General features: G+C 46.7%; 1 protein-coding gene across 4 annotated transcripts in view; it reads left to right on the top strand.

The window, feature by feature from the left end:
• The window catches only part of LOC121545507 (nucleolar protein 4-like), a 172,024-nt gene extending 152,225 nt beyond the window's left edge, over positions 1 to 19,799 (top strand). For 3 of the 4 annotated variants that reach the window (XM_041856079.2, XM_041856081.2, XM_041856082.2), the window contains 6 exons: positions 13,940 to 14,298; positions 15,342 to 15,518; positions 15,733 to 15,921; positions 16,706 to 16,825; positions 17,021 to 17,225; positions 17,549 to 19,799. In XM_041856079.2, coding sequence (XP_041712013.1) covers positions 13,940 to 14,298; positions 15,342 to 15,518; positions 15,733 to 15,921; positions 16,706 to 16,825; positions 17,021 to 17,225; positions 17,549 to 17,772 — 1,274 coding nt within the window. In that variant the 3' untranslated portion in view covers positions 17,773 to 19,799. The remainder of the gene's footprint in view (positions 1 to 13,939; positions 14,299 to 15,341; positions 15,519 to 15,732; positions 15,922 to 16,705; positions 16,826 to 17,020; positions 17,226 to 17,548) is intronic. The other variant, XM_041856080.2, reaches the window with a different exon arrangement.
• Positions 19,800 to 26,707: the final 6,908 nt, after the last annotated feature.

Genomic DNA, 26,707 nt, shown 5'->3' with positions numbered 1-26,707 from the left:
CTCACAAGACTTGTCTGAAGGCCTCCCGGGATACCAGTTTTAAAAATGAATGGAAGTATATATGGAGATAGTTTAGTGCCAAAAATAAGGGGTTAAATACTTATAAAATAGTTCCCTGATATTTCTTATATCTCTCAGATATAGGACAGACATATCCTGTCTAACCCCCGGGTTAGACAGGGCCTAGACTGTAAAAGGTTAAAGATGGTGGTGGTAGATGATGATGATGATGAGCCATCCTCTAATTATGTGGCTCTGTGGCTTTGAACTCCAAACTGACGAAGTGCCCTTCAAGTTTCAATCAACCTGATTACACTCCCTGTGATCACATGCACTGGCATCTTTTTAAATAGAATTAACTGTATTGTTGGTTTTGCTATAATATGGTGGTGTAGTGTGTCCAGTATGTGTCTGGTGTGTGTGTGCCTGCTTGTGTGTTTGTATGCGTGTGTGGCTGTGTGCCTGCTTTCCCGCCTACTTATTTGTGTGTGTGACGTGCTGGTGTGTACATGTTAGCATACCCTGTTTGTGTGTGGAATGCGTCTCTGCACAGATGGGTCTCTCAGCGCAGAGCGGCTCCTGTTCCCCAGGTGTCAGAAGGGAAGATTATTGTCCATGTCAGGGGCTACTGAGACAGTAGAGGACAAACCCTACAGGAGGCTCGCCACTCTCCCCCCTCCTCTCCTCCTTATTCATGCTCACGCTTTCTTCCATACTCCCTGTCATCTCTCTCCCTTTTTCTCTCTTTTCATTCCCTCTCTTCCCTTTCCCCTCATTCTCCTGCCTCACTGCTGCTATCGCTCCTTCATTCTCTCTCTCCCTCCCTTTCTCTCTCACACACACATCCCCCTGGTCTTGCTCTGTCTCCTGCTGTCCCTCTCCCTCTCTCCCCTCTGCCCTCTGTGATGTCCCTCTTTCTCCCTCTCTCCCCCCTACTCCCTGCTACACACCCTGAGTGGGCTGGGCTGTCAGAGGGGGACAGGTGTCACTGATGCCTACGCAGGCATGGGGAGAGACAGATGAAGGGAGGTGGGATGGAGAGAGGGGCAGCAGGGAATGTCTTGTTGCTATGGGGATGCCAGGGCCTTGCGCAGGCATGGGGAGCAGCTCGTGCCGCTTCTTAGCGGGATAATCCATTGTAATCCTGCGAAGGGGAGTCAGCGCACCCCCCTCTCTTATCCACCACTCCGGCCACCCCCCACCCCCCTCGGGGAGATTGGGGAAGTGGGAGTGAAGGAATTAGCATCTGTTACTGCTCGCACTTAGGTCAGCTCTGAGGGGAGAGGGAAAAAAAGCCTCAAGCTGTCAGAGCGTACTGGAGCTGTAAATGAAAAACGACAGGGCCGCCGCATTAGAGCACCTCCACTACCCCCCGCTCCTCTCCATCCAGCAGTCCCCTCCCTCACTGGGCCCTCCCATTGGCTACCACCACCGCTGCACCGCATCCGTCTAATCAACACCTAGGCCCTGCTAATGACAGAAGAAATCGATTCATCCGTATTAAAAACTAAGAGGATAATTGTATAAATGTAATAGGACGTACAGCGGCTAGCAATATTATTTGCACTGGCCGGGCCATATGCCGTGAGTAGTGTCTGAAGGAGAGAGGCGAGCCAGCTGAGGTTTGACTTTAGGATGTTCTTTAGTGTTGTAGACATAAGCTTGACCTGGCTGGGCCCTGGAAAGCCTCTCAGTCACATACCTCTTGGCCCAGGTACAGATGGCACAGGAACCACAGGAGTTACTGCTGCCTGGGCTCCAGCCTCTCCCTCTCCCTGCGGGGGCCAGTCCTCAGAGGGGCTGTTGTACACACAGGGACATATTTTTACACACACACACACACACACACACACACAGACACACAAGCTGAAACACACACTGTAGCCCATACATAAATGTTTGTGCTTTCCCAGGCCCTGGCTGAATGAAGATGTTTGTGCGATTGGTTGTACTTTTGTCACAGGGCTCTACCATGTGACCCTCCTCAGCCACTATGTCATGAAGTCACATGGTCCCATAGAGGCCAGGCAGAACGCTGCTGTGATCCCTGTGCAATAGATTGACCTGACCTTCCTCTTCAGTGACCCGTCCTGCACACGTCTCTCTCTACTCTCCTCTCTGCACTCTCCTCTCTATCCATCTCTGCATCTCTATCTCTCTCGCTCCGTTTCTCTCTCATTATCTCCTGCTCTCTCTTTCTTTCTCTCTCTAGCTCACTCACTTTCTCGTTCTCTCTCTCTCTGTGCTCTGCACTCTCCTTTCTTTCTCTCCTTCTCCCGCTCTCTCTCTCTCTCTCTCCCTCTCTCTTTCTCTCCACTAGCCTTTACTCTGTGCTCTCACTCTTTCTTCTGATGAATCTCTCATACCTATACTATACCAATGTCACCCTGTTACCACACTTTCACACTGCCTTTATGACAGGCGGCTTGGCAGATGGCGCCTGAGAAGATGGCTGCCATTTTACAGCCCTCTAACCAATTGTACTATTTTGTGTGTTTTTTTGCGTTATTTGTAATTTATTCTGTACATAATGTTTCTGCCACCGTCTCTTATGACCAAAAAGAGCTTCTGGATATCAGGACAGCAATTACTCACCTTGTATTGGATGAAGATTTTTTTTAACGAGTCGGACGCAAAGGATATTCTACAGACACCAGACATGGCCCAAATCCCCGTCATTCGCATGAGAAAGAGACGGAGATATCGTGGACGTAGGTCGGGGTGCCTTATAAGGATCCGACGGCGAGCGAGTAAACTGCCTCTTCCATCAATCCTATTAGCCAATGTTCATTCATTTGAAAATAAATTGGACGACCTAAGATCAAGGTTATCCTACCAACGGGACATTAAAAACTGTAATATCTTATGTTTCACTGTGTCGGGGCTGAACGACGACATGGATAACATACAGCTGGCGGGATATACGCTACATCGGCAGGATAGAATGGCAGACTCCAGTAAGACAAGGGGTGGCGGGCTGTGTATATTTGTAAACAACAGCTGGTGCATAAAATCTAATACTAAGTCTCGAGGTTTTGATCGCCTGAGGTAGAGTATCTCATGATAAGCTGTAGACCACACTATTTACCAAGAGAGTTTTCATCTATATTTTTCGTAGCTATCTATTTACCACCACAAACCGATGCTGGCACTTAGATTGCACTCAATGAGCTGTATAAGGCCATAAGTAAACAGGAAAACGCTCATCCAGAGGCAGCGCTCCTAGTGGCCGGGGACTTTAGTGCAGGGAAACTTAAATCCGTTCTACCGAAATTCTACCAGCATGTTAAATGTGCAACCAGAGAAAAAAAAAACTCTAGACCACCTTTACTTCACACACAGAGACGCGTACAAAGCTCTCCCTCGCCCTCATTTAGCAGACGCTCTTATCCAGAGCGACTTACAGTTAGTGAGTGTATACATATATTAATTTTTTTCATACCCCCCGTGGGAATCGAACCCACAACCCTGGCGTTGCAAACGCCATGCTCTACCAACTGAGCTACATCCCTGCCGGCCATTCCCTCCCCTACCCTGGACGACGCTGGGCCAATTGTGCGCCGCCCCATGGGTCTCCCGGTCGCGGCCGGCTACGACAGAGCCTGGATTCGAATCAGGATCTCTAGTGGTACAGCTAGCACTGCGATGCAGTGCATTAGACCACTGTGCCACTCGGGAGGCCACCACATCAGTCACTGGCTTCATCAATAAGTGCATCGATGACGTCGTCCCCACAGTGACCGTACGTACATACCCCAACCAGAAGCCATGGATTACAGGCAACATCCACACTGAGCTAAAGGGTAGAGCTGCCGCTTTCAAGGAGCGGGACTCTAACCCGGACGCTTATAAGAAATCCCGCTATGCCCTCCGACGAACCATCAAACAGGCAAAGAGTCAATACAGGACTAAGATTGAACGTACTACACCGGCTCAGACACTCGTCGGATGTGGCAGGGCTTGAAAACTATTACAGACTACAAAGGGAAGCACAGCCGCGAGCTGCCCAGTGACACAAGCCTACCAGATGAGCTAAATCACTTCTATGCTCGCTTTGAGGCAAGCAACACTGAAGCATGCATGAGAGCATCAGCTGATCTGGATGACTATGTGAGCACGCTCTCCATAGCCGATGTGAGTAATACTTTTAAGCAGGTCAAAATTCACAAGGCCGCAGGGCCAGACGGATTACCAGGACGTGTACTCCGAGCATGCGCTGACCAACTGGCAAGTGTCTTTGCTGACATTTTCAACATGTCCCTGACTGAGTCTGTAATACCAACATGTTTCAAGCAGACCACCATAGTCCCTGTGCCCAAGAACACTAAGATAACCTGCCTAAATGACTACCAACCCGTAGCACTCACGTCTGTAGCCATGAAGTGCTTTGAAAGGCTGGTCATGGCTCACATTCTCACCATTATCCCAGAAACCCTAGACCCACTCCAATTTGCATACCGCCCCAACAGATCCACTGATGATGCAATCTCTATTGCACTCCACACTGCCCTTTCCCACCTGGACAAGAGGAACACCTACGTGAGAATGCTATTCATTGACTACAGCTCAGCGTTCAACACCATAGTGCCCTCAAAGCTCATCACTGAGCTAAGGACCCTGGGACTAAACACCTCCCTCTGCAATTGGATCCTGGACTTCCTGACGGGCCACCCCCAGGTGGTAAGGGTAGGTAACATCACATCTGCCACGCTGATCCTCAACACGGGGGCCCCTCAGGGGTGCGTGCTCAGTCCCCTCCTGTACTCTCTGTTCACCCATGACTGCATGGCCAGGCACGACTCCAACACCATCATTAAGTTTGCCGACGACACATCAGTGGTAGGCCTGATCACCGACAACGATGAGACAGCCTAAAGGGAGGAGGTCAGAGACCTGGCCGTGTGGTGCCAGGATAACAACCTCTCCCTCAGCGTGATCAAGACAAAGTAGATGATTGTGGACTACAGGAAAAAAAAAGGACTGAGCATGCCCCCATTCTCATCGACGGGGCTGTAGTGGAACAGGTTGAGAGCTTCAAGTTCCTTGGTGTCCACATCACCAACAAACTATCATGGTCCAAACACACCAAGACAGTCGTGAAGAGGGCACGACAAAGCCTATTCCCCCTCAGGAGACTGAAAAGATTTGGCATGGGTCCTCAGATCCTCAAAAAGTTATACAGCTGCACCATCGAGAACATCCTGACTGGTTGCATCACCGCCTGGTATGGCAACTGCTCGGCCTCAGACCGCAAGGCACTACAGAGGGTAGTGCGTACGGCCCAGTACATCACTGGGGCCAAGCTTCCTGCCATCCAGGACCTCTATACCAGGCGGTGTTAGAGGAAGGCCCTAGAAATTGTCAAAGACTCCAGCCACCCTAGTCATAGACTGTTCTCTCTGCTACCGCACGGCAAGCGGTACCGGAGCGCCAAGTCTAGGTCCAAAAGGCTTCTTAACAGCTTCTACCCCCAAGCCATAGGACTCCTGAACAGCTAATCATGGCTACCTGGCCAATTTGCAGTTTAGGAATTATTTGTAATTATGTTCCGGCCCCCTGACCATCCGCTCAACAAAAATACTGCCTGGTGTATAGCCTAGTTGGTTATTATGTAGGCTAGGCCTAGGCCTATATGTTGTTGTTGCCATGTCTGTTTCCATGTTTGTTTGTCTCTGAAAGTCCTTGCACATATAACCTAGGCTAGTATTTGAATATGCTTTTGTGTGAGTGCGTCAGTGGCTATAGACGCTACTCGCCTCCAGGTTGTGCGCTTTTAAGTGCACATTACTGTGTGTTTACGGTTTACGTGTGTGTGTGTGTGTGTGTGTGTGCGTATTCGTGTGTGTATGCTCCTACATGGCTGTGTGTGTGTTCAGTGTGTGTGTGCTCTCCCACATGGTTGAGCAGTATTGTTAGCTCCCTGTAGCTTCATGCTTTAGTTCCTCTGATGCAGTCAGACTGAGTTGATTGAATCGTGGACAGACAGTGTTTTTTGAGGCAGCACCGCGGTGAGTCTCTCTCTCTCTGCACAGTGTAGACCGGAGTGCCGCCGCCACCGCTGGCTGTTTTGTTTACACGGCAAAGGGGAATTTAATTTATTGGGCCTTCTCTACACTAAAGAAACAATTCCCTTAATTAATGCCAGGCTTTAATCTGTCCAGTTTATTTAAATCAATGTACAAGAGGCCAACTACAATAGAAACATTGATTTATAGAAAATATAGAATTGCCGCAACAGATTAAATCATATTGATTAAAATGCTTCTCTCTCATTTCTGGGGAGGGAATGGAGTTAAGACAGACCAAGTGGGTTGTGATATATTGCTCTCTTTTTACTCTCACGTCTAAACACTGTAGGAAAGTATTTACACCACTTGACTTTTTCCACATTTTGTTGTGTTACAAAGTGGGATTAAAATTGATATAATTGTAATTTTTGGTCAACGATCTGCACAAAATACTCTAATGTCAAAGTGGAAGAAAATTCTAACATTTATTTAAAAAATAAGGAAGAATAAAACACTAATATATATTGATTAGATAAGTATTCACCCCCTGAGACAATACATGTTAGAAAAACCTTTGGCAGCAATTACAGCTGTGAGTCCTTTTGGGTCTCTAAGTCTCTAAGATCTTTGCACACCTGGATTGTACAAAATTCTTCAAGCTCTGTCAAGTTGGTTGTTGAACATTGCTAGAAAGCAATTTTAAAGTATTGCCATAGATTTTCAAGCCGATTTAAGTCAAAACTGTAACTAGGCCACTCAGGAACATTCAATGTCATCTCGGTAAGCAACTCCAGTGTATATTTGGCCTTGTGTTTTAGGTTATTGTCCTGCTGCTTAAAGGTGTGGTCCTCTGTAGCTCAATTGGTAGAGCATGGCGCTTGTAACGCCAGGGTAGTGGGTTCGATCCCCGGGACCACCCATACGTACAAATATATGCACACATGACTGTAAGTCGCTTTGGATAAAAGCGTCTGCTAAATGGCATATTATATTATATAATTTGTCTCCCAGTGTCTGTTGGAAAGAAGACAGAACCAGGTTTTCCTCTAGGATTTTGCCTGTGCTTAGCTGTATTCCGTTTATTTTTATCCCAAAAAACTCCCTAGTCATTGCCAATGACATAAAACTCCCTAGTCATTGTATACCCATAACATTGCCACCACCATGCTTGAAAATATTAGGAATGGTACTCATGTGTTGTGTTGGATTTGCCCCAAACACAACACTTTGAATTCAGGACAAAAAGTTACCTTTTTAATTAAGTGCCTTGTTGCAAACAGGATGCATGTTTTGGAATATGTTTTATTCTGTACAGGCTTCCTTCTTTTCAATCTGTCATTTAGGTTAGTATTGTGGAGTAACTACAATGTTGTTGATCCATCCTCAGTTTTCTCATATCACAACCATTAAACTCTGGAACTGTTTAAAAATCACCATTGGCCTCATGGTGAAATCCCTGAGCAGTTTCCTTCCTCTCTGGCAACTGAGTTAGGAAGCACGCCTGTATCTTTGTAGTGACTGGGTATATTGATACACCATCCAAAGCCTAATTAATAACTTCACCATGCTCAAAGGGATATTCAGCGTCTGCTTTTTTTATTTGTATACATCTACCAATAGGTGCCCTTCTTTGCGAAGTATTGAAAAACCTCCCTGGTCTTTGTGGTTGAATCTGTGTTTGAAATTCACTGCTCAACTGAGGGACCATACAGATTATTGTATGTGTGGGTCACAAAGACGAGGGAGTCATTCAAAAATCATGTTAACCACTATTATTGAACACAGAATGAGTCCATGCAACTTATTATGTGATTTGTTAAGCACATTTTTACTCCTGAACATATTTAGCCTTGCTATAACAAAGGGGTTGAATACTTATTGACTCAAGACATTTCAGCTTTAAATTTGTTATTAATTTCTAAAATGTTCTACAATCAAAATTCCACTTTGACATTATGTGGTATTGTGTGTAGATCAGTGATACAATTTAATCAATTTTAAATTCAGGCTGTAACGCAACAAAATGTGGAAAAAGTGAAGGGTGTGAATTCTTTCTGAAGGCACTGTATCTTGTGTTCAATTAGAAATGGGTAGATTACTAGCAATGAATGTTGACTTGATTGAAAAGGCTCACACTGTGACTTAGTAGATTTGAAAGTGTGCACCTGTCTGAAACGATAAACGCTGCTATAATACTGTCTGTTGTCTCTGATCAGCTGAAACAAAAGCAACAAGGTGGTTTGCACTGCAGTGTGTGTGTGCGTTTGTGTCCTCCCGAGTGGCGCAGTGGTCTAAGGCTGTACCACTAGAGATCCTGGTTCGAATCCAGGCTCTGTCGTAGCCGGCCGCGACCGGGAGACCCATGGGGCGGCGCACAATTGGACCAGCGTTGTCCAGGGTAGGGGAGGGAATGGCCGGCAGGGATGTAGCTCAGTTGGTAGAGCATGTCGTTTGCAACGCCAGGGTTGTGGGTTCGATTCCCACGGGGGGCCAGTATGAAAAAAAAAAATGTATGCACTCACTAACTGTAAGTCGCTCTGGATAAGAGTGTCTGCTAAATGACTAAAATGTAAATGTAAAAATGTGTGTTGATGCCCAGTGGTGTGTGAGAACAGTTGGAGATTAATATTGTCAGGATGGCTGATACAGCGTCCTCCTCCTCTTCCTGTGTCTGTCTGCTGTGGAGCGCCTTGACTGCCTCCCAGAGAGGAGCATGGGTAAAACATTGATTGACTGTCTCACCCCCTCCACGTCCCCTGAGTCTGCCTCTGCCCTGGCTGCTAGAAGGCGTTTTAGGTGTGTGTGCGCGCAAGCGTGTGTTGAAGTGTGTTTGTGCTCTGAGGCCTTTCCTGTTTGGAGACGCAAGGTCTTTTTAGGTGTGTGTGTAAGCAAGCACCTGTCCGTGCATGTGTCCTTTGCTCTCTGAGACCTGTCTTAAACACAAACAGTCTCCTCTGCCCTAGTGCCCTTCGGCCTGCTAAACACTCCCATGTATCAAAGTGACATTCAGAATTCACAGGGGCCTCCTGCACGCCTCCTCAGGAGAGAGAGTCAGGGATGGAGGGAGGCAGGGATGGATTTCTATTTTTCCTAGAGGGAGCAGGGATGTGGCTTTTTTACATTTATCCTCCATGCATATAGAATAGAAACAGACCTATCCCCTAGCCCAAAAACAGATTTTCCAGATGTTCTATGTTGTCCTGATCACATCGGAGAGGAGGGAGAGAGGAAGGCCCTAAAAATTGTCAAAGACTTCCGCCACCCTAGTCATAGACTGTTCTCTCTGCTACCACATGGCAAGCGGTACCGGAGTGCCAAGTCTAGGTCCAAAAGGCTTCTTAACAGCTTCTACCCCCAAGCCATAAGACTCCTGAACAGCTAATCATGGCTACCCGGACTATTTGCATTGCCCCCCCACCCCACCCCACCCCACCCCAACCCCTTCTTTTAGGCTGCTGCTACTCTGTTTATTATTTATGCATAGTCACTTTAACTCTACCCACATGTACATATTACCTCAATTACCTAGACTAACCAGTGCCCCCGCACATTGACTCTGTACCGGTACCCCCTGTATATAGCCTCCCTACTGTTATTTTATTTTACTGCTGCTCTTTAATTATTTGCTATTTTTTACTTAACACTTTTTTAAATTTTCTTAAAAACTGCATTGTTGGTTAAGGGCTTGTAAGTAAGCATTTCACTGTAAGGTCTACACCTGTTGTATTCAGCGCATGTGGCAAATACAATTTGATTAGATTTTATATTGCAGAGAAAGGGAAAGTTGCAGGTAGAGGAGAAGAGCAGTGTTCAAAGCAGTGATGCGTGAGCAGTGATCAGAGAGTATTGCTGTGGTTGACACACATTTCTCTCTCCACTATATACTCTCTCTCTCCCCCCTATCTTTCCATCCCTCCCTAGCTCTTTCTTTCTCTTTCTTTCTCGCTCTCTCTATCTCTTTCTCTCTTGCAAACTTTCAAGGAAATTAGCGTAACTTGTTGCTCTGCCGTCCTCCTCTTTAAAAGCCACATTAATCTTTGGTGGACAGAAAGTTCAGTGTGTGTTGTGTTGATACCTAATGTCTGGTTAGGTTGGAGTGCAACACTGGTTGTGTCCCAAATGGTACCCTATTCCCAACATAGTGCACTACTTTTGAACAGGGCCTGTGGGGAATATGGTGCCATTTGGGACGTAACCCATATCTCATCTGTTGCCTTTTGCCCAAAAACAGTGTGTCCTCCTAGTTATTTCAAGGGCACTAACCACACTTGTTGTGTAAAGTGTTTGTGGTCCTAGCTGCCTGTACTGTAGCATTGTGTTGAGACTGGAGAGGTGATCATATTTACCACGCTGTGTACATTTTCACTGCGAAGGACAAGTAGAGACAAGTAGTGCGCTGTGTAAGGAATATAGTGCCATTTGAGATGTAGCCTATGAGTCATTAGTAGTCATTAAAGCTGTGGGTGGGAGAAAGCAGAAGTGTCCACCCATATTACTTTAGCAGCATGTCTGTCTGTCTGTCTGCACTCTGCATTCCTAGACTACTAAAGGCCTTGTAGTCTGCCATCCTCTACTCTGTCTGGTCTCCATCAACATGCATAGCCACTGTTACTCAGTGTTAAACGTACTCTGTCTGTGTGTGTGTTTGTGTCTTAACTGTACTATAACCCTATGTGTACTCTGTCTGTCTGTCTGTCTCAGCATCTAGATCTTCAGTTGTGCTATGCTGAGTAAATTAGCCTACATGTTTGCCATATTGGCATGTTTGGTATATTTGGATAGGGACAGGTAGCATACAAATTCATTGTTACCCAAAATGGGTGCTGCTGACAGTAAAGTACAGTACAGTACAGTACAGGGAGGATACAGATACAGGAAAGAGCTGGGTGTCGTGTGCCTTTAAGAGCAGCAGAGGACGGTGACTCCCCCAGCAGGCGACCACGGTCTTGCTGAGGGGGATTTGTGTTGAGCTGGCAGGAATTAGCCTGGCCTTATTCTCTGTGCATGAATACTTTTTATACTTGAATAAATACACACCGCCTGCCTCCCTCCCTCCCTCCCTCTGCTGCCATAACCCACCACCACCACAGCCTCTCTGTCCTTCTCTCCCCATCGTTCTCCCGTTCTCTTTTTCTAACACCTTCCTTTCCTGCCTTTTTGCTCTTCACCTTCCTTCTCCCCCCTCTCTCTCCCTCCCCTCTCTTGCCTCTCCCTTTCTCTCAATCTCTCTTCATCCCTCTCAGCCTCTGCCTCTCGCTCCATCCTCCCACTCTATCTCCCTCCTCCTGCTCGCTCCCTCCTCCCGCTCGCTCCCTCCTCCTGCTCTCTCCCTCCTCCTGCTCGCTCCCTCCTCCCACTCTATCTCCCTCCTCCTGCTCTCTCCCTCCTCCTGCTCGCTCCCTCCTCCCACTCTATCTCCCTCCTCCTGCTCTCTCCCTCCTCCCACTATCTCCCTCCTCCTGCTCTCTCCCTCCTCCTGCTCGCTCCCTCCTCCCACTCTATCTCCCTCCTCCTGCTCTCTCCCTCCTCCTGCTCTCTCCCTCCTCCTGCTCTCTCCCTCCTCCTGCTCGCTCCCTCCTCCCACTCTATCTCCCTCCTCCTGCTCTCTCCCTCCTCCTGCTCGCTCCCTCCTCCCACTATCTCCCTCCTCCTGCTCTCTCCCTCCTCCTGCTCGCTCCCTCCTCCCACTCTATCTCCCTCCTCCTGCTCTCTCCCTCCTCCTGCTCGCTCCCTCCTCCCACTCTATCTCCCTCCTCCTGCTCTCTCCCTCCTCCTGCTCGCTCCCTCCTCCCACTCTATCTCCTTCCTCCTGCTCTCTCCCTCCTCCTGCTCTCTCCCTCCTCCCACTATCTCCCTCCTCCTGCTCGCTCCCTCCTCCTGCTCGCTCCCTCCTCCCACTCTATCTCCCTCCTCCTGCTCTCTCCCTCCTCCTGCTCTCTCCCTCCTCCCACTCTATCTCCCTCCTCCTGCTCTCTCCCTCCTCCTGCTCGCTCCCTCCTCCCACTCTATCTCCCTCCTCCTGCTCTCTCCCTCCTCCCACTATCTCCCTCCTCCTGCTCTCTCCCTCCTCCTGCTCGCTCCCTCCTCCCACTCTATCTCCCTCCTCCTGCTCTCTCCCTCCTCCCACTATCTCCCTCCTCCTGCTCTCCCTTGCTTCATCCCCTCTCTTCCTCTTCCCTCTGCCTTTCTCTCCCTCTCCCTGACCTGCTCTTTACCCCCAACCCCCCTCTGACCACCTTCCTAGTTCCTAGCCTCTCATCTACCCCTCTCTATCCCCACACACTGGTCTCTACTTTCTACCCATACCTCCCTCTACCATGGAATAACCAACTCTCTCTGATCCCTCTCTTGCACCCTTTCTAAATCTCTACCTTCTTGCTCTCCCTGCCCTTGCTTCTTGCCTACCTCCCCAAGCTCCCTTCCCTCCCCCCTCTCCTTTCCTTCCCTCCCCCTCCCTCTCTGTCATTGACCTGCTCTATGCGTCTGGCTGTCTCTCCTCCCCTCCCCTCCCTCGTTGGTGGCTTTGGAAAGCTGACCCCAATACTGTCCTCACTGCACGCACACTCTCCAAACGGTACGTAGGCATTAAGTCCAAATCTACACACACACACACACACACACACACACTGGGAGAGGCACGTGAGCCCCTCTTAGTCCCACTCAGAGGGTTATGCACACAGGCCAGGCAGTGTGTCTGTGAGAATGGGAGTCTGTGTGATGAGGACAAGCAGGGGTCCTTAGGCCCATTCCACCACCACTAACCTATACTAGCCAATGAGAGGTGGTGGAGCACTACACAGCAATGCACAGAGATACTACAGCCCCTCCTACTTCTAGTCATTGTGTGTGTGTGTGTGTGTGTGTGTGTGTGTGTGTGTGTGTGTGTGTGTGTGTGTGTGTGTGTGTGTGTGTGTGTGCGCGCGTCTGACCGAGATGGGGACAAGGAGGACTGTGGAAAAACACACAGGCCATCCATCAGCGTGGCTCAGTGGCAGAGCCATGCACTAAACAATCACTTATTTAGTAGCTGCCTCTGGTTGAGTTAAGGAGCTAGCTGCTCACCACAGGCTGGTGGATGGGGAGGGCACCATTTTCTTTGGTGGGGAGAGAGGAGGGGAGGGATGTGTGTGTCTGTGTAGAGACAAGTAGACGAGCTGGGCTCATGGATGGTCAGACTTGGTGTTAGTTTGCCTGGTTCTATTGTGTGTAGCATACAGTGTGTGACTGGGGTACAGGGGAGGTGGCGCTGCTTCTCTCTCTGCTCTCTGTACTTGCTCTCATGAATAAGTATAACTGACTGTCTGGCCTTGGTCCTGCTTGGATGGCTTTAATTAACTAACTCACAGCACCGTAGCACACGTCTCTCTGCCTGCCTCTCTGCCTGCCTGCTGCACCATGGCTGTAACACTGTACTGAGTGCACTATAAAGCCACCACACTGAGTGTTCCATGGGCATTCTTCCATGGGCATTAGTCCATGGGCATTCTTACTGACTACAACAGCTCTCTCTACTGCTAATTGGCGGTACTGACACACTGAGGCCTTGGCTGGGTTGAGGGTGGGATTCATACTCAAGGTGTGATGTAGGCTACACTTTATATTTCCCCTCCCTCTCTAAATGTCTGGAGCTGATGTTGTGTCTGATGATGATTCTACCAGTCTAACTGGTGTTCCTCCCTGTGTGTTTCCAGTGTAGTGTTCTGATGATGATTCTACCAGTCTAACTGGTGTTCCTCCCTGTGTGTTTCCAGTGTAGTGTTCTGATGATGATTCTACCAGTCTAACTGGTGTTCCTCCCTGTGTGTTTCCAGTGTAGTGTTCTGATGATGATTCTACCAGTCTAACTGGTGTTCCTCCCTGTGTGTTTCCAGTGTAGTGTTCTGATGATGATTCTACCAGTCTAACTGGTGTTCCTCCCTTTGTTTCAACAGACGACTCATCCTCGGAGAGCGGCAGCGGGAACGGCATGCACACCATGACCCTTCCGTCTGCGGGCGGGGCAGCCCCGGGGTCTGAAGGGTGCGTGGGGGGAACCCCCTACAGGAAGGTGGTAAACGGTAACGGGCCCCCGGCCCCGCTTGACTTCAGCACCACCTCCTCGTCTTCATCATCCGAGGACCAACAGGCTCCAGTCAACCTGAGTGAAACCAGGCTACCTGGGTCTGCCCTGATGGGCCCCTTCCAGCCCGACACCCCAGACGAGCTGCGCAGGAAGTACCCCGTCAAGCCTCTCCCCCATGCCGCTGAGCTGCGCCTGGACAGAGACTCGATCAGGGACTACGGCAACAAGGTGAGGCCTTCTGCCCAGATCTGTGTTTGAAAATATTTAAAATACTTTAGCTGGGATTGATTGAGTTTACCTGGTGCAATGAACCAATAGAATAGGATGTAAAACTGCAAGCCTCGCCCATCTGGCACTCCAGGCAGACTTAAGCAAACAGTAAAAGTATTTCAAAGTATTTGAATGATTTCAAATAGTATTTGACCCCAGGTCTAATGGTGATTTATTACACACAAAGTGATAATGTTGAGCAATGAGCCAACCAGTACCGTGTGAGGAATAGTCTTGACAGCTCAGTGTGCCATTGTTATAGATGACCAATGTCTTGCTATGACCGACTATGATGGGTGAGGAATGCACAAGAAGGTGAGGTTCATTGCCAGGGCATTGGACAAAGCTGATAGAAGATTCCATTGAGATCTCGCCAAACTGCAATTACTTATCAATTTCCAGTGGATGGAGAATTAATAGACACCATTCTGAGAACGCTCTCAGGTCGGAATCCAAGACATTAGTCGTGATAGAAAACCAGCAAGAGAATGTGCATGAGAGCAGTGAGAGCGGCTGTGCCAGGAGAAGTAGCCTAGTTGTGTTGCTGTACTTGTGATGAACATCCATACAGGAGTCAGTGGAGGACAGTATGAAAGGAGAGAGGGGATAAAAGGTTCTTCCTTCCTGCTCTCTGGCTATTGAATTAGACACACACTTCACCATGCTCTGACAATGCAGCCTTGTCCTTGAAAGCATCTTCTTTGCCGCATTGGAAGGATCAGACAAATAGAACAGTTTAGGCACAACAACAGCTAGCAGTGTTTTGTGTCTCACTGTCTTCAGTGTTCCTCATGATTGAGATTGTGCCGGGTGCTTTCAATGTCACCTAGCATACAGACGGAGTGAAAACCTTACCCCGGCTTTGTGTCTGTTCTTTCTTTGTCTGTGCTTATTCTGTGTGTGTGTGTGCACCTGTGCATGTGTGTTTTGATGTGTGTGTGTTTGTGTACGAACCTGTGTGTGAATGCGCACGTGCACCTATATGTGTGTGTGTGTGACAGTCTCCTCAGTACAGCTCAGGAAGCTACGACTCATTGAAGATGGAGACGTGTGCCGAGGACCTGACCGTGAGCAGAGGCGTAGCGGCGGCCGACGATGATGACGATGATGATCACGACGACAGTGACAAGATCAACGACACAGAGGGCATGGACCCCGAGAGACTAAAGGCCTTCAACGTAAGAGCTGCTCTCACCTCAACCAGACACACAGCATGCGCACATGCACACACACACCACACATGTGCAAACACACACACACAAACACACACAATGTAAGAGCTCCTCTCACCTCACCTTTACATGACCTTCACCTCAGGAGCACTGTAAACAGCAAATAGCTAGCAGAGCAGACACCTTTTTTTCTACAGGATTTTTTAAATCTTCTTTTCAGATGTTTGTGCGTCTGTTTGTGGATGAGAACCTGGACCGCATGGTGCCCATCTCAAAGCAGCCCAAGGAGAAGATCCAGGCCATCATCGAGTCGTGCAGCCGCCAGTTCCCAGAGTTCGAGCTGCGTGCTCGCAAGCGCATCCGCACCTACCTCAAATCCTGCCGCCGCATGAAGAAGAACGGCATGGAGGTACGTACCGCATCTACCATATCTCCTCTCATCCTTCTCTCATTCCTACTCTCTTTCATCCCTCCATCTCTGTCTCTATCTCATTCCTCATTCTGTGTGTGGCTGGTCTAGACGTACCACACCTCTCTCTCCCTCTCATCTTTCACCCCTCTCATTCATACCCCCTCTCTCATCCCTCCCTCTCTCGTGGTCCTGTGTGTGACTGGTCTGGTAGCCATTTGCTCTGGCCCCCTCCATCCCCCATGTATAGATGTTGTCTGGGCTCTGTCTAGCAACAGTACTCCCATAGGATTCATCATCATTGATTTTCTTTGCTGGTTTGTATCAACATTGGTTCTTAGATCAGGATATAATACTTTAATTTTGTTCCTTACCTGGTCAAATATTCTGTTAAAAATGTAGTCAGTGCTCATGAATCTGGTTAGGAATGAGACTATCTAGTAAAGCTTCATCTGTAATAGATGAGTTGGAAACTTTTTGTAATGAGCAGGTGCTTCTGAAAATGTTCTGTATTATTAGTGTTTTATATATGCTCTGTACTGCCCCCCTGTGGTCAATGTGTTATTTTCACACAATGTTGGGATGTTCACATTATGGTGCCTACTGTGTACACACTACTGTATGCAGTGTTGATTATTCTGGCAAGAATTCAAGCAAAGCATAACTGTCTATTCTTAAGCAAAGAGCAGACAGTACTGGCTATAACAAGCTTTATTCAACCTTAAAAAGGGTACTCTGCTCTGACGTGGGGATGAATTTGTGCTGATTGTCTCTCCCCTGCCAGACACGACCCACCCCACCTCACCTCACCTCAGCCATGGCTGAGAACATCCTGGCAGCCGCCTGTGAGAGCGAGACACGCAAGGCTGCCAAGAGGCTGCGCCTGGATGTCTACCAGGCACATGTGAGTACTCTGTGTGTGTGTGTGTGTGTTCGTCGGTGTGTTAGTCGGTGTGTGTGTTGTGTGTGTGTGTGTGTACGTGTCTATTTTCTCAGGTGGATGGATGTACTGTGGATGTTTTCCAATAGCCAATGGCAAAGTCTGTTCTTATTATATATGTGAAAGTGGGACTGAAAACTCTCTCTCGTCTCCCCCCAGGAGGAGCAGATAGCACTTGACAAGCCCAGTTCTCACGAGCCGGCCTCCCTGGCCCACTCTGCCTACTCCCTGGCCGCCTCAGCCTACTCCCAGGACCAGCTCTACATCAATGGTGGGCTCAACTACAGTTACCGTGGTTACGGGGGCTTGGGAGCAAGCATGCAACACCCTGTCTCCTTGACAACCGCCACTGCTCAGAGCAACGGTGAGAGAGCATGCTTCACGTCTTTGATTGGCCAGCGAATGGCATCTTAGAGTAGCAGCATACCTTAGCTTACCTGAAGCATGTTGCTCGTACTGTAGCAGCATCACTGGCCTAGTTTAGAATGGACTGAGACCTATTGAGAAAACTATTCTTGCCCGTATTTGCATGTAGCAAACATTTACAAACATACAGGTGGAACTCATCTAAAATATATTTCCTACTGTTGATAAGTGGATAAGAATGCATATTTATGGTTTCTAAGAGTTACATTTGTAGTAAAATGCCCCCAGTAGGTGTCTTAATTTGAGTGTGTCTTTCCCCAGGCCCTACTGACCTCAGCATGAAGTCCCTGGTGTCCAACTCGTCATCGGCCAGCTCCAACAGCCACGGGCGGAGCGGTGGCGGCGGAGGGAGTGGGGCCTCGGCACAGCTCAGCCCCACGGAGATCACAGCCGTGCGGCAGCTCATCGCCGGCTACCGCGAGTCAGCTGCCTTCCTGCTCCGCTCGGCCGACGAGCTGGAGACCCTGATCCTGCAGCAGAACTGAGATGAAAACCCCACCTCCCCCCGACTCACTCCTTCTCCCTCTCTCACTCCGACTCTCCCACACGACCCCTAACTAACCGACCAACCACTATCCCACTCACCAAATCCATCTGTCCGTGATTCGTCCTCCTCCACCAACCTTTACATTCTCTCCATCGCCAGGAAAGAAGGCATGCAACAGTGCTACCTTCCTCTAGTCTAATAGTCCAAACCCCCTTGATTGTTTTGGCATTAGTGCGTGGAGGGAAAGAGCACTGTCTGTGACCACTTTGGAACAGTGTTTCTCCCTCTCTTGAACCACCTGTAAAGGAACACGCTCCCTCCCAATCATAACAGCCCTCCATCACTCCCACAGCTTTGTGGGAAGAAGAGGGATGACACAGAGAGTCCCAGACAGCCGGAAATTAGTCTACCTAGTGTGGGGGAGAGATTGGTGGGGCTGGTGCACTGGGGAACACTGCAGGGTTGTGCTGTAATGAGAGAAGAGCGCCCCCTTGTGTATGAAGAAAATAAGTGGTCCTTTTTGTGTGCCAGGAAGCTCTATGTGCTGCAGGACACAGATCCCCTCACCAACCTCGCCATCCCCAATAACAATGAAAGTACTCCCTGATTAGTACAAAAAAATTGTTTGTTGATGACAAATACTTTGATTTGAATTTGTTTTGTTTTGTTTTTTCAAAGCCTGTAGAATATTTACGTTTCTTTTGGCTCCATTCCGAGCTACTGAAAAGGGGTGTTGACTGATCTAAAAAGAGAGCACTAACTCTAAGACACTTTGAACCACTTTGTTAAGGAACAGAGGCTAAAGAAGAAGACTGGGGAAAAAAAAGAAAAAAAGAGACGCTCGCTGTAAATAAGCTGTCTGTGTCCTAAAGCACTTTCCCCTGATTCAGACCTCACCTCCCCTTGAGGAATAAAGACCTTGATGTCCTGGGAGCAACACTTTAACTTATGCATTATGGAGACGCCATCTTTTCCACATGGAAATACCTCAGATCTACCAACCAACCGTTCTAGTACTTCATTCATACTGGGTGGCGCCATCACACAACGCTCACCAGTACCTGATGTGTTCAGTGTTTTCAAAGACCTGCAGGAAGCAAAGTCTTAACCATTTCAAGAAGATTCCAGAATAAATATTGTAACTATAGTTCAAATTTGATCCCAAACAAAGTATTGTTTGTCCCGTTATTTGTGTACTGTATATATTCAGTCCATATTTGATTCTAGAAGCATCAGTAAAGTGAAGGACTGGGGGCAAGGAAGTATGTTCTGTGGGAGACTGAACCTCTCCGAAGATGGCTGGAGATTTTTTCCAGAGGCCTACATGTTTTCCACCCCCTGATGGCTCGTTGCTCCCCCATCAATTCCAGGTTTTGGTTTGTCCGACCTGGTTGTCAACACTCATCACTCGATGATACCGTCTCTTTCTGGGTCTGGTTCTGCATTCCTCTCTCTAACCTACCCCACTCCTCCGGACCTATACCCCCCCCCCCCAACCTTACCTGAGCTCCGTCCAGCTTGGTTCTGGGAGGAATTCTGTATTTCTTTGTCTATTGACTCTTTGAGATGGCCATTAATCCACGCTGCTGCTATATGGACCGGACCTTTGCCACAGACCTATAACCTCAAGTCAGGACGCCAGCCTCCTGCACAACCAGAGCACCTCAAGACAACAACACAAACAAAAATAAGCAAGAACTACTGAAGACGGATAAGAGACAAAAATCTAATATTTGAAAACGACATGCCATCTGAGTCAGTTGCTTCTCTCTGCTACTAGGCACTCTGGTTGATATTTTTGTTCTTTCATAAGGCTGTGTTGTTTTTACATTAACTTTTTTCTTTTTAGTTTTCTTCATGAGTATGAACCTCTGGAGGCATATAATAAGGATCAATGTGCTCCTCTTGCAGCCATTCACAAGGGTGATCTGGGCCTATCTATCTTACTGTACAATGTGCGGTCAAAGTCTGGGAGGTTTGTACCTTTTTAGAATGGGAGAAATAAAATACTAAATGTTTCTTCAAGAGGCAGGCCTGAAGGGGCTCAATGTTGTGTCACTGTAATTTGCTCCCTTTTGCACACTGAAGCAACAGAAATCTGTGATGAAGGCCCTGCTTGTTCAGGGGTCCATCTTGCACTGGTGAGGTGTGTCCTACTAAAGGAAAGAGGAAGAGTATCGCAATGCAGTTGATAATCATCACATTCCTGGCCCTTGACTGCATAGTGTTAACAAAAAAGAGGCTACCTGAGCCCAAAGTGCGAGTTGTACAACGTATCACATACGACCACCACTATCGTGTAAATGAAAGCCATTGATTTAGGTGCGCTAGCTCCGTGGCCTGTGAGAGGTCATGTCTAGAAGGGATTCCCCTAATGTCAAAGTGATGTCAAAACGTGTATATTCGAGTCACGTCAGGGAGAATTTTTGCATTTTAGCTAACCTTAACTCTTTTCCTAACCTTAACCTAATTCTCCTAACCTGCTATGTTAATTCTCCTAACCTGCTGCATAAGTTCTCCTAACCTGCTACAAAAAGTCACTAATGACATTAGCGGCATCCCATCTAGTCAAGACCCCTGTGAGAGATTGAATGGAGCACTGGCGACACTGAACCACAGAACAACACCTTGATCTATCCGCCCAGCATACATGTGCAATGTCAAATCTGATCTCCATAATGAGTACAATTTGATTAAGAAAAAATATTTCATTAATGGAAATAGTATACCTAGATAGAAAGTCCAAGAAGTCCTCTTTATCTCAGAGCAAGCTCTTGATTGAATCTGCTTAGTGGGTAAAAAAACGACAAACACAAGAGAAATATGCAAAATGACCAGTCAAGAGGAAACCCCCTCACTGTGTTCTCTCTCAATGTGGCTGTGATGGCTTCAAAATGTGTTTTCTTATTAGTATCGCCCTCATTTCTGCGGATCCATCCTTCACTCTGCTCATGCCCTGGGGTCTTAGGCTACAATTCTCTCAGTACAGTAGATTAATATGCAGTTTTTTTTATCTGGGTAGGCTAGAATTAATTTAGAAGGGGATTCTCTTAACTGTCTTATTCACTTCAGTCTTAAAACTGCCTTTTTTGCCACTGCAGGTTTGAGGTTTCAAAGGATTGCCAGACAAGTAGTACACGCAGCACTGTGGCCAAACTGTACATAGTGCTGTAAGAGTTTCTGATCTTACAGAGCAGTTGGTAGTGCCAGTTTTGCCGTCCTCTGTATTTCCCTACTACCCCAGGTCAACACAGAGCGATGGATGGATGGATCCTACCTCTTTAGAAATGACCAGTTACTGAATTTTGTAACGTCACATGCCACAAACGTCTGCTATATGGTTTAGTGAAAAAGAAGAAGAAGAAGATTGTGAAGTTATGCATTTGTAATATAGACAAGGGACAATTAAATGTATCTTTAAGAAGGTGGTAAGAGATGAGATTATATAGTAAAGCTCTCGCTAAATACTCCTCCCTCCTCCGTTTGCACCTCTGGGGTTTGCTCTGTAGTTTCTCACAGACAGCTACATACGTTAAGAAAACATACTGTAAAAATAGGCAAAAGACAATCTTGGGAATATGTAACTTGCTCACTGTTTCATTTCCATTCCTTTCTGTGTGCAGCTATTGTATACAGTGCGTCTTTGAGTATTTCAGCCATAATCACAGCATTCTTACTCAAACTTCTGGCTCCTCAATGGCAGTGGAGCACTCATAGTTGCCCACTGTCGATACACATTTTTATCTGATTTCTATTTTTATTATTATTTTATACATATTTTGTAGTGCAAGTAAGTGGTATTTTCAAATAATATTTTGTACAATACCAACATCTCAAGTGAAGTTACTCTGTATGCCTATACTGTACATTCCAAACAAGGATGTCAACACGTTTAACAACCAACCTGACCAGCATCACGTTTAGTGATGTGACATCTGTGCCCAACACAAAACCCACACCCTGCCAAATGCTTGAGGGAGTGCTCTCTGTTAAGATTAGCATTGTTGACCTTGTGATTAGCATCAAACATGTTGTTGATTGGAGCCATGATTATTCTCCTGCTTAGGGCCAAAAAAACTTGACATGCCAGAGAAAGTGCCAACCAAGCTCAGACCAAGTCTGCGGCCTTAACCATGGCCTTCATGAAACTCCAACTCCCAGATTACGGTATGTATCTCTCCACCTGGGAATGCTATGCAGCAGTGTCAGCACTTCAGTGAAGGGGCAGTGTTTTGAGTGTGGGAAAGGTGTGATTCCCTTATCCCTGATCATACTGTTTTAAGCACCAACTGACATTGGACCTCATTGACTTTACAAATGTCACCCCCCAATAGAGATGGTTCCACTCGGACAGGAGCAAAAATATGTGTGGTGCTGGTCAGGGTACCACGAATGAACACACATTTAAAAATAAAGATCTGCTTTGGTCAGATGTATAGCGCGACATAAAAAACAAGAAAGGAGAAAAAAAAAGACGTAACTTTTTATTTTTCTAACATGGCAGTGTACTGCTACAGTGAAATTAAAATAGTTTTTCCGACCATAGTCTGTTTTATTTTATAATTTGGTGGTGCTTTGGATTCCTCGGTTCTGTTTTAGGTTTTCCACTTTACCTACTGTACCAGAAGCTGATTGTCTTTCTCAGTTTTGATTTGTACCTAATACCAATGTGAAACTGTATTTTCCTCCTGATTTTGGACTCAGTGGAAGTGTGATGTTTACATGTACAGATTTTTGCTATAATTTTTTGTTGTTTTGTTTTATTTCATTTGGTAATTTCTCTCCACCCTGTTTTAAGTTAATCTAATACCTTGTACATTGATGGGAAATGGGACCGTGTCTAAATAAGGTTAATGTCACACGTACACATATTTAGAAACTGGTTGTGGGAGAGCTGTGTGCTTGGCTTAAGGAATGCCCTCTCCTTAGCTGACCTGATACACACAAACCAGTGAGTCACAGTGAACTGAAGCTCTGGTGTGACCACTTTACCAATATACGAGAATTTGTTCCTCAGTGAATTATAAGCCATTGACATGCCCTTTGCAGGGTTTTCTAGACTACTAGTATATTTAGTGAGAAAAAACTCAACTGCAGACAAAAACCTCAGGAAAAGGACATCACTTTTTTAACACGTCTTACTGAAGGCCCATTTCCCTCTTTGATACCATATAAATTATATCAAAGTAATTATTCTTTTTTATATTTATTGTGTTATATATAACAGTGGATACTTTTTTTCCAGTACATGTGGCTAAATATTTTTATTCTTTAGAAGTGTTGATAATATATATATGTGAAGCAACTTAAAGATTGAAAAAAAAAGAAAAAAAATATATTTCTGTTTGTTTAATGCAAAACAGCATGGGTGGTTATTTTACCTAACATATCACTTTGATTAATGAAAAACCAATGATTTGAAATGAAGCTTTGTTAAGTGTGATGTCACTGCTAAGGTAAAATGTTTCCAAACTTAAATATGTGACTTTTTTTCTCCCAAGCTGTACATCACAAAGCTAAATATACTAATAAAACAGTGTGCTATCTATCAAACAGAAACCAAGGTATTTTTGTCTTTTGCCAGGGATGTAATAAGGGAAGGGTTGTTTTTACAAAATACACTGCTCAAAAAAATAAAGGGAACACTTAAACAACACAATGTGACTCCAAGTCAATCACACTTCTGTGAAATCAAACTGTCCACTTAGGAATCAACACTGATTGACAATAAATGTCACATGCTGTTGTGCAAATGGAATAGACAACAGGTGGAAATTATAGGCAATTAGCAAGACACCCCCAATAAAGGACTGGTTTTTCAAGTGGTGACCACAGACCACTTCTCAGTTCCTATGCTTCCTGGCTGATGTTTTGGTCACTTTTGAATGCTGGCGGTGCTTTCACTCTAGTGGTAGCATGAGACGGAGTCTACAACCCACACAAGTGGCTCAGGTAGTGCAGGTCATCCAGGATGGCACATCAATGCGAGCTGTGGCAAGAAGGTTTGCTGTGTCTGTCAGCGTAGTGTCCAGAGCATGGAGGCGCTACCAGGAGACAGGCCAGTACATCAGGAGACGTGGAGGAGGCCGTAGGAGGGCAACAACCCAGCAGCAGGACTGCTACCTCCGCCTTTGTGCAAGGAGGAGCAGGAGGAGCACTGCCAGAGCCCTGCAAAATGACCTCCAGCAGGCCACAAATGTGCATGTGTCTGCTCAAACGGTCAGAAACAGACTCCATGAGGGTGGTATGAGGGCCCGACGTCCACAGGTGGGGGTTGTGCTTACAGCCCAACACCGTGCAGGACATTTGGCATTTGCCAGAGAACACCAAGATTGGCAAATTCGCCACTGGCGCCCTGTGCTCTTCACAGATGAAAGCAGGTTCACACTGAGCACGTGACAGACGTGACCGAGTCTGGAGACGCAGTGGAGAACGTTCTGCTGCTTGCAACATCCTCCAGCATGACCGGTTTGGCGGTAGGTCAGTCATGGTGTGGGGTGGCATTTCTTTGGGGGGCCGCACAGCCCTCCATGTGCTCGCCAGAGGTAGCCTGACTGCCATTAGGTACCGAGATGAGATCCTCAGACCCCTTGTGAGACCATATGCTGGTGCGGTTGGCCCTGGGTTCCTCCTAATGCAAGACAATGCTAGACCTCATGTGGCTGGAGTGTGTCAGCAGTTCCTGCAAGAGGAAGGCATTGATGCTATGGACTGGCCCGCCCGTTCCCCAGACCTGAATCCAATTGAGCACATCTGGGACATCATGTCTCGCTCCATCCACCAACGCCACGTTGCACCACAGACTGTCCAGGAGTTGGCGGATGCTTTAGTCCAGGTCTGGGAGGAGATCCCTCAGGAGACCATCCGCCACCTCATCAGGAGCATGCCCAGGCGTTGTAGGGAGATCATACAGGCACGTGGAGGCCACACACACTACTGAGCCTCATTTTGACTTGTTTTAAGGACATTACATCAAAGTTGGATCAGCCTGTAGTGTGGTTTTCCACTTTCATTTTGAGGGTGACTCCAAATCCAGACCTCCATGGGTTGATACATTTGATTTCCATTGATAATTTTTGTGTGATTTTGTTGTCAGCACATTCAACTATGTAAAGAGAAAATTATTTAATAAGATTATTTCATTCATTCAGATCTAAGATGTGTTATTTTAGTGTTCCCTTTATTTTTTTGAGCAGTGTATATGTATAAGTATTACCTTTAGTGGATATGTTGTATTGTTTTGTTGTTATATACAGTAAATTGCACAACATAATGTTTTTTTATTTTATTTCACCTTTATTTAACCAGGTAAGCCAGTTGAGAACAAGTTCTCATTTACAACTGTGACCTGGCCAAGATAACATGTACTCTACTGACAGATGAATGCTATATTGTAGGCTATACGTTTACATTTATATTGTGTTCATTGCAATCGCCATCACACTGCTCTATCCCAACTGGACAAGAGGAATACCTATGTAAGAATGATGTTCATTGACTATAGCTCAGCATTCAACACCATAGTACCATCCAAGCTCATCATTAAGCTCGAGGCCCTGGGTCTGAACCCCGCCCTGTGCAACTGGGTCCTGGACTTCCTGACGGGCCTCCCCCAGGTGGTGAAGGTAGGAAACAACATCTCCACTTCGCTGATCCTCAACACTGGGGCCCCACAAGGGTGCGTGCTCAGCCCCCTCCTGTACTCCCCGTTCACCCATGACTGCGTGGCCAAGCACGCCTCCAATTCAATCATCAAGTTTGCAGACGACACAACAGTAGTAGGCTTGATTACCAACAATGACGAGACCGCCTACAGGGAGGAGGTGAGGGCTCTGGGAGTGTGGTGCCAGGAAAATAACCTGTCACTCAACATCAACAAAACAAAGGAGATGATCGTGGACTTCAGGAAACAGCAGAGTGTGCACCCCCCTATCCACATCGACGGGACCGAAGTGGAGAAGGTGGAAAGCTTCAAGTTCCTTGGCGTACACATCACCGACAAACTGAAATGGTCCACCCACGCAGACAGTGTGGTGAAGAAGGCGCAACAGAGCCTCTTCAACCTCAGGAGGCTGAAGAAATTTGGCTAGGCACCGAAAACCCTCACAAACTTTTACAGATGCACAATTGAGAGCATCCTGTCGGGCTGTATCACCACCTGGTACGGCAACTGCACGCATTTTTGGGGGCAAACTACTCGCCCTCCAAGACACATACAGCACCTGATGTCACAGGAAGGTCAAAAAGATAATCAAGGACATCAACTACCCGAGCCACTGCCTGTTCACCCCACTATCATCCAGAAGGCGAGGTCAGTACAGGTGCATCAAAGCTGGGACCGAGAGAATGAAAAACAGCTTCTATCTCAAGGCCATCAGACTGTTAAATAGCCATCATTAGCACATTAGAGGCTGCTGCTGCCTATTGAAATCACTGGCCACTTTAAGAAATTGAACACTAGTCACTTTAATAATGTTTACAGTCACTTTAATAATGTTTACATATCTTGCACTACTCATCTCATATGTATATACTGCATTCTATTCTATAATATTCTACTGTATCTTAGTCCATGCTGCTCTGTCATTGCTTGTCCATATGTATATTTTCTCAAATTCCATTCCTTACTAGTTTTGTGTGTATTGGGTATATGTTGTGAAATTGTTAGATATTACTTGTTAGATATTACTGCACTGTCGGAGCTAGAAGCACAAGCATTTCACTACACCTGCTATAACATCTGCTAAACACGTATATGTGACAAATTCGATTTGATTTGATTTGATTACAGGAAATCAAATTATAGCAATATATTTACAAACCAATGAGGAATTGAGGTGTACACCATTACCATATTTATATAGCCTACCTCTACATTATACACTGTGGTAACCAAAATGTTATAATTGTGTTACCAGCATCTTTATTTTTTA

This window comes from Coregonus clupeaformis, chromosome 30 (genome assembly GCF_020615455.1).
Source record: "Coregonus clupeaformis isolate EN_2021a chromosome 30, ASM2061545v1, whole genome shotgun sequence".
In the NCBI taxonomy this organism is placed as follows: Eukaryota; Metazoa; Chordata; class Actinopteri; order Salmoniformes; family Salmonidae; genus Coregonus; species Coregonus clupeaformis.
This window is presented reverse-complemented; position numbering and strand designations above follow the sequence as displayed.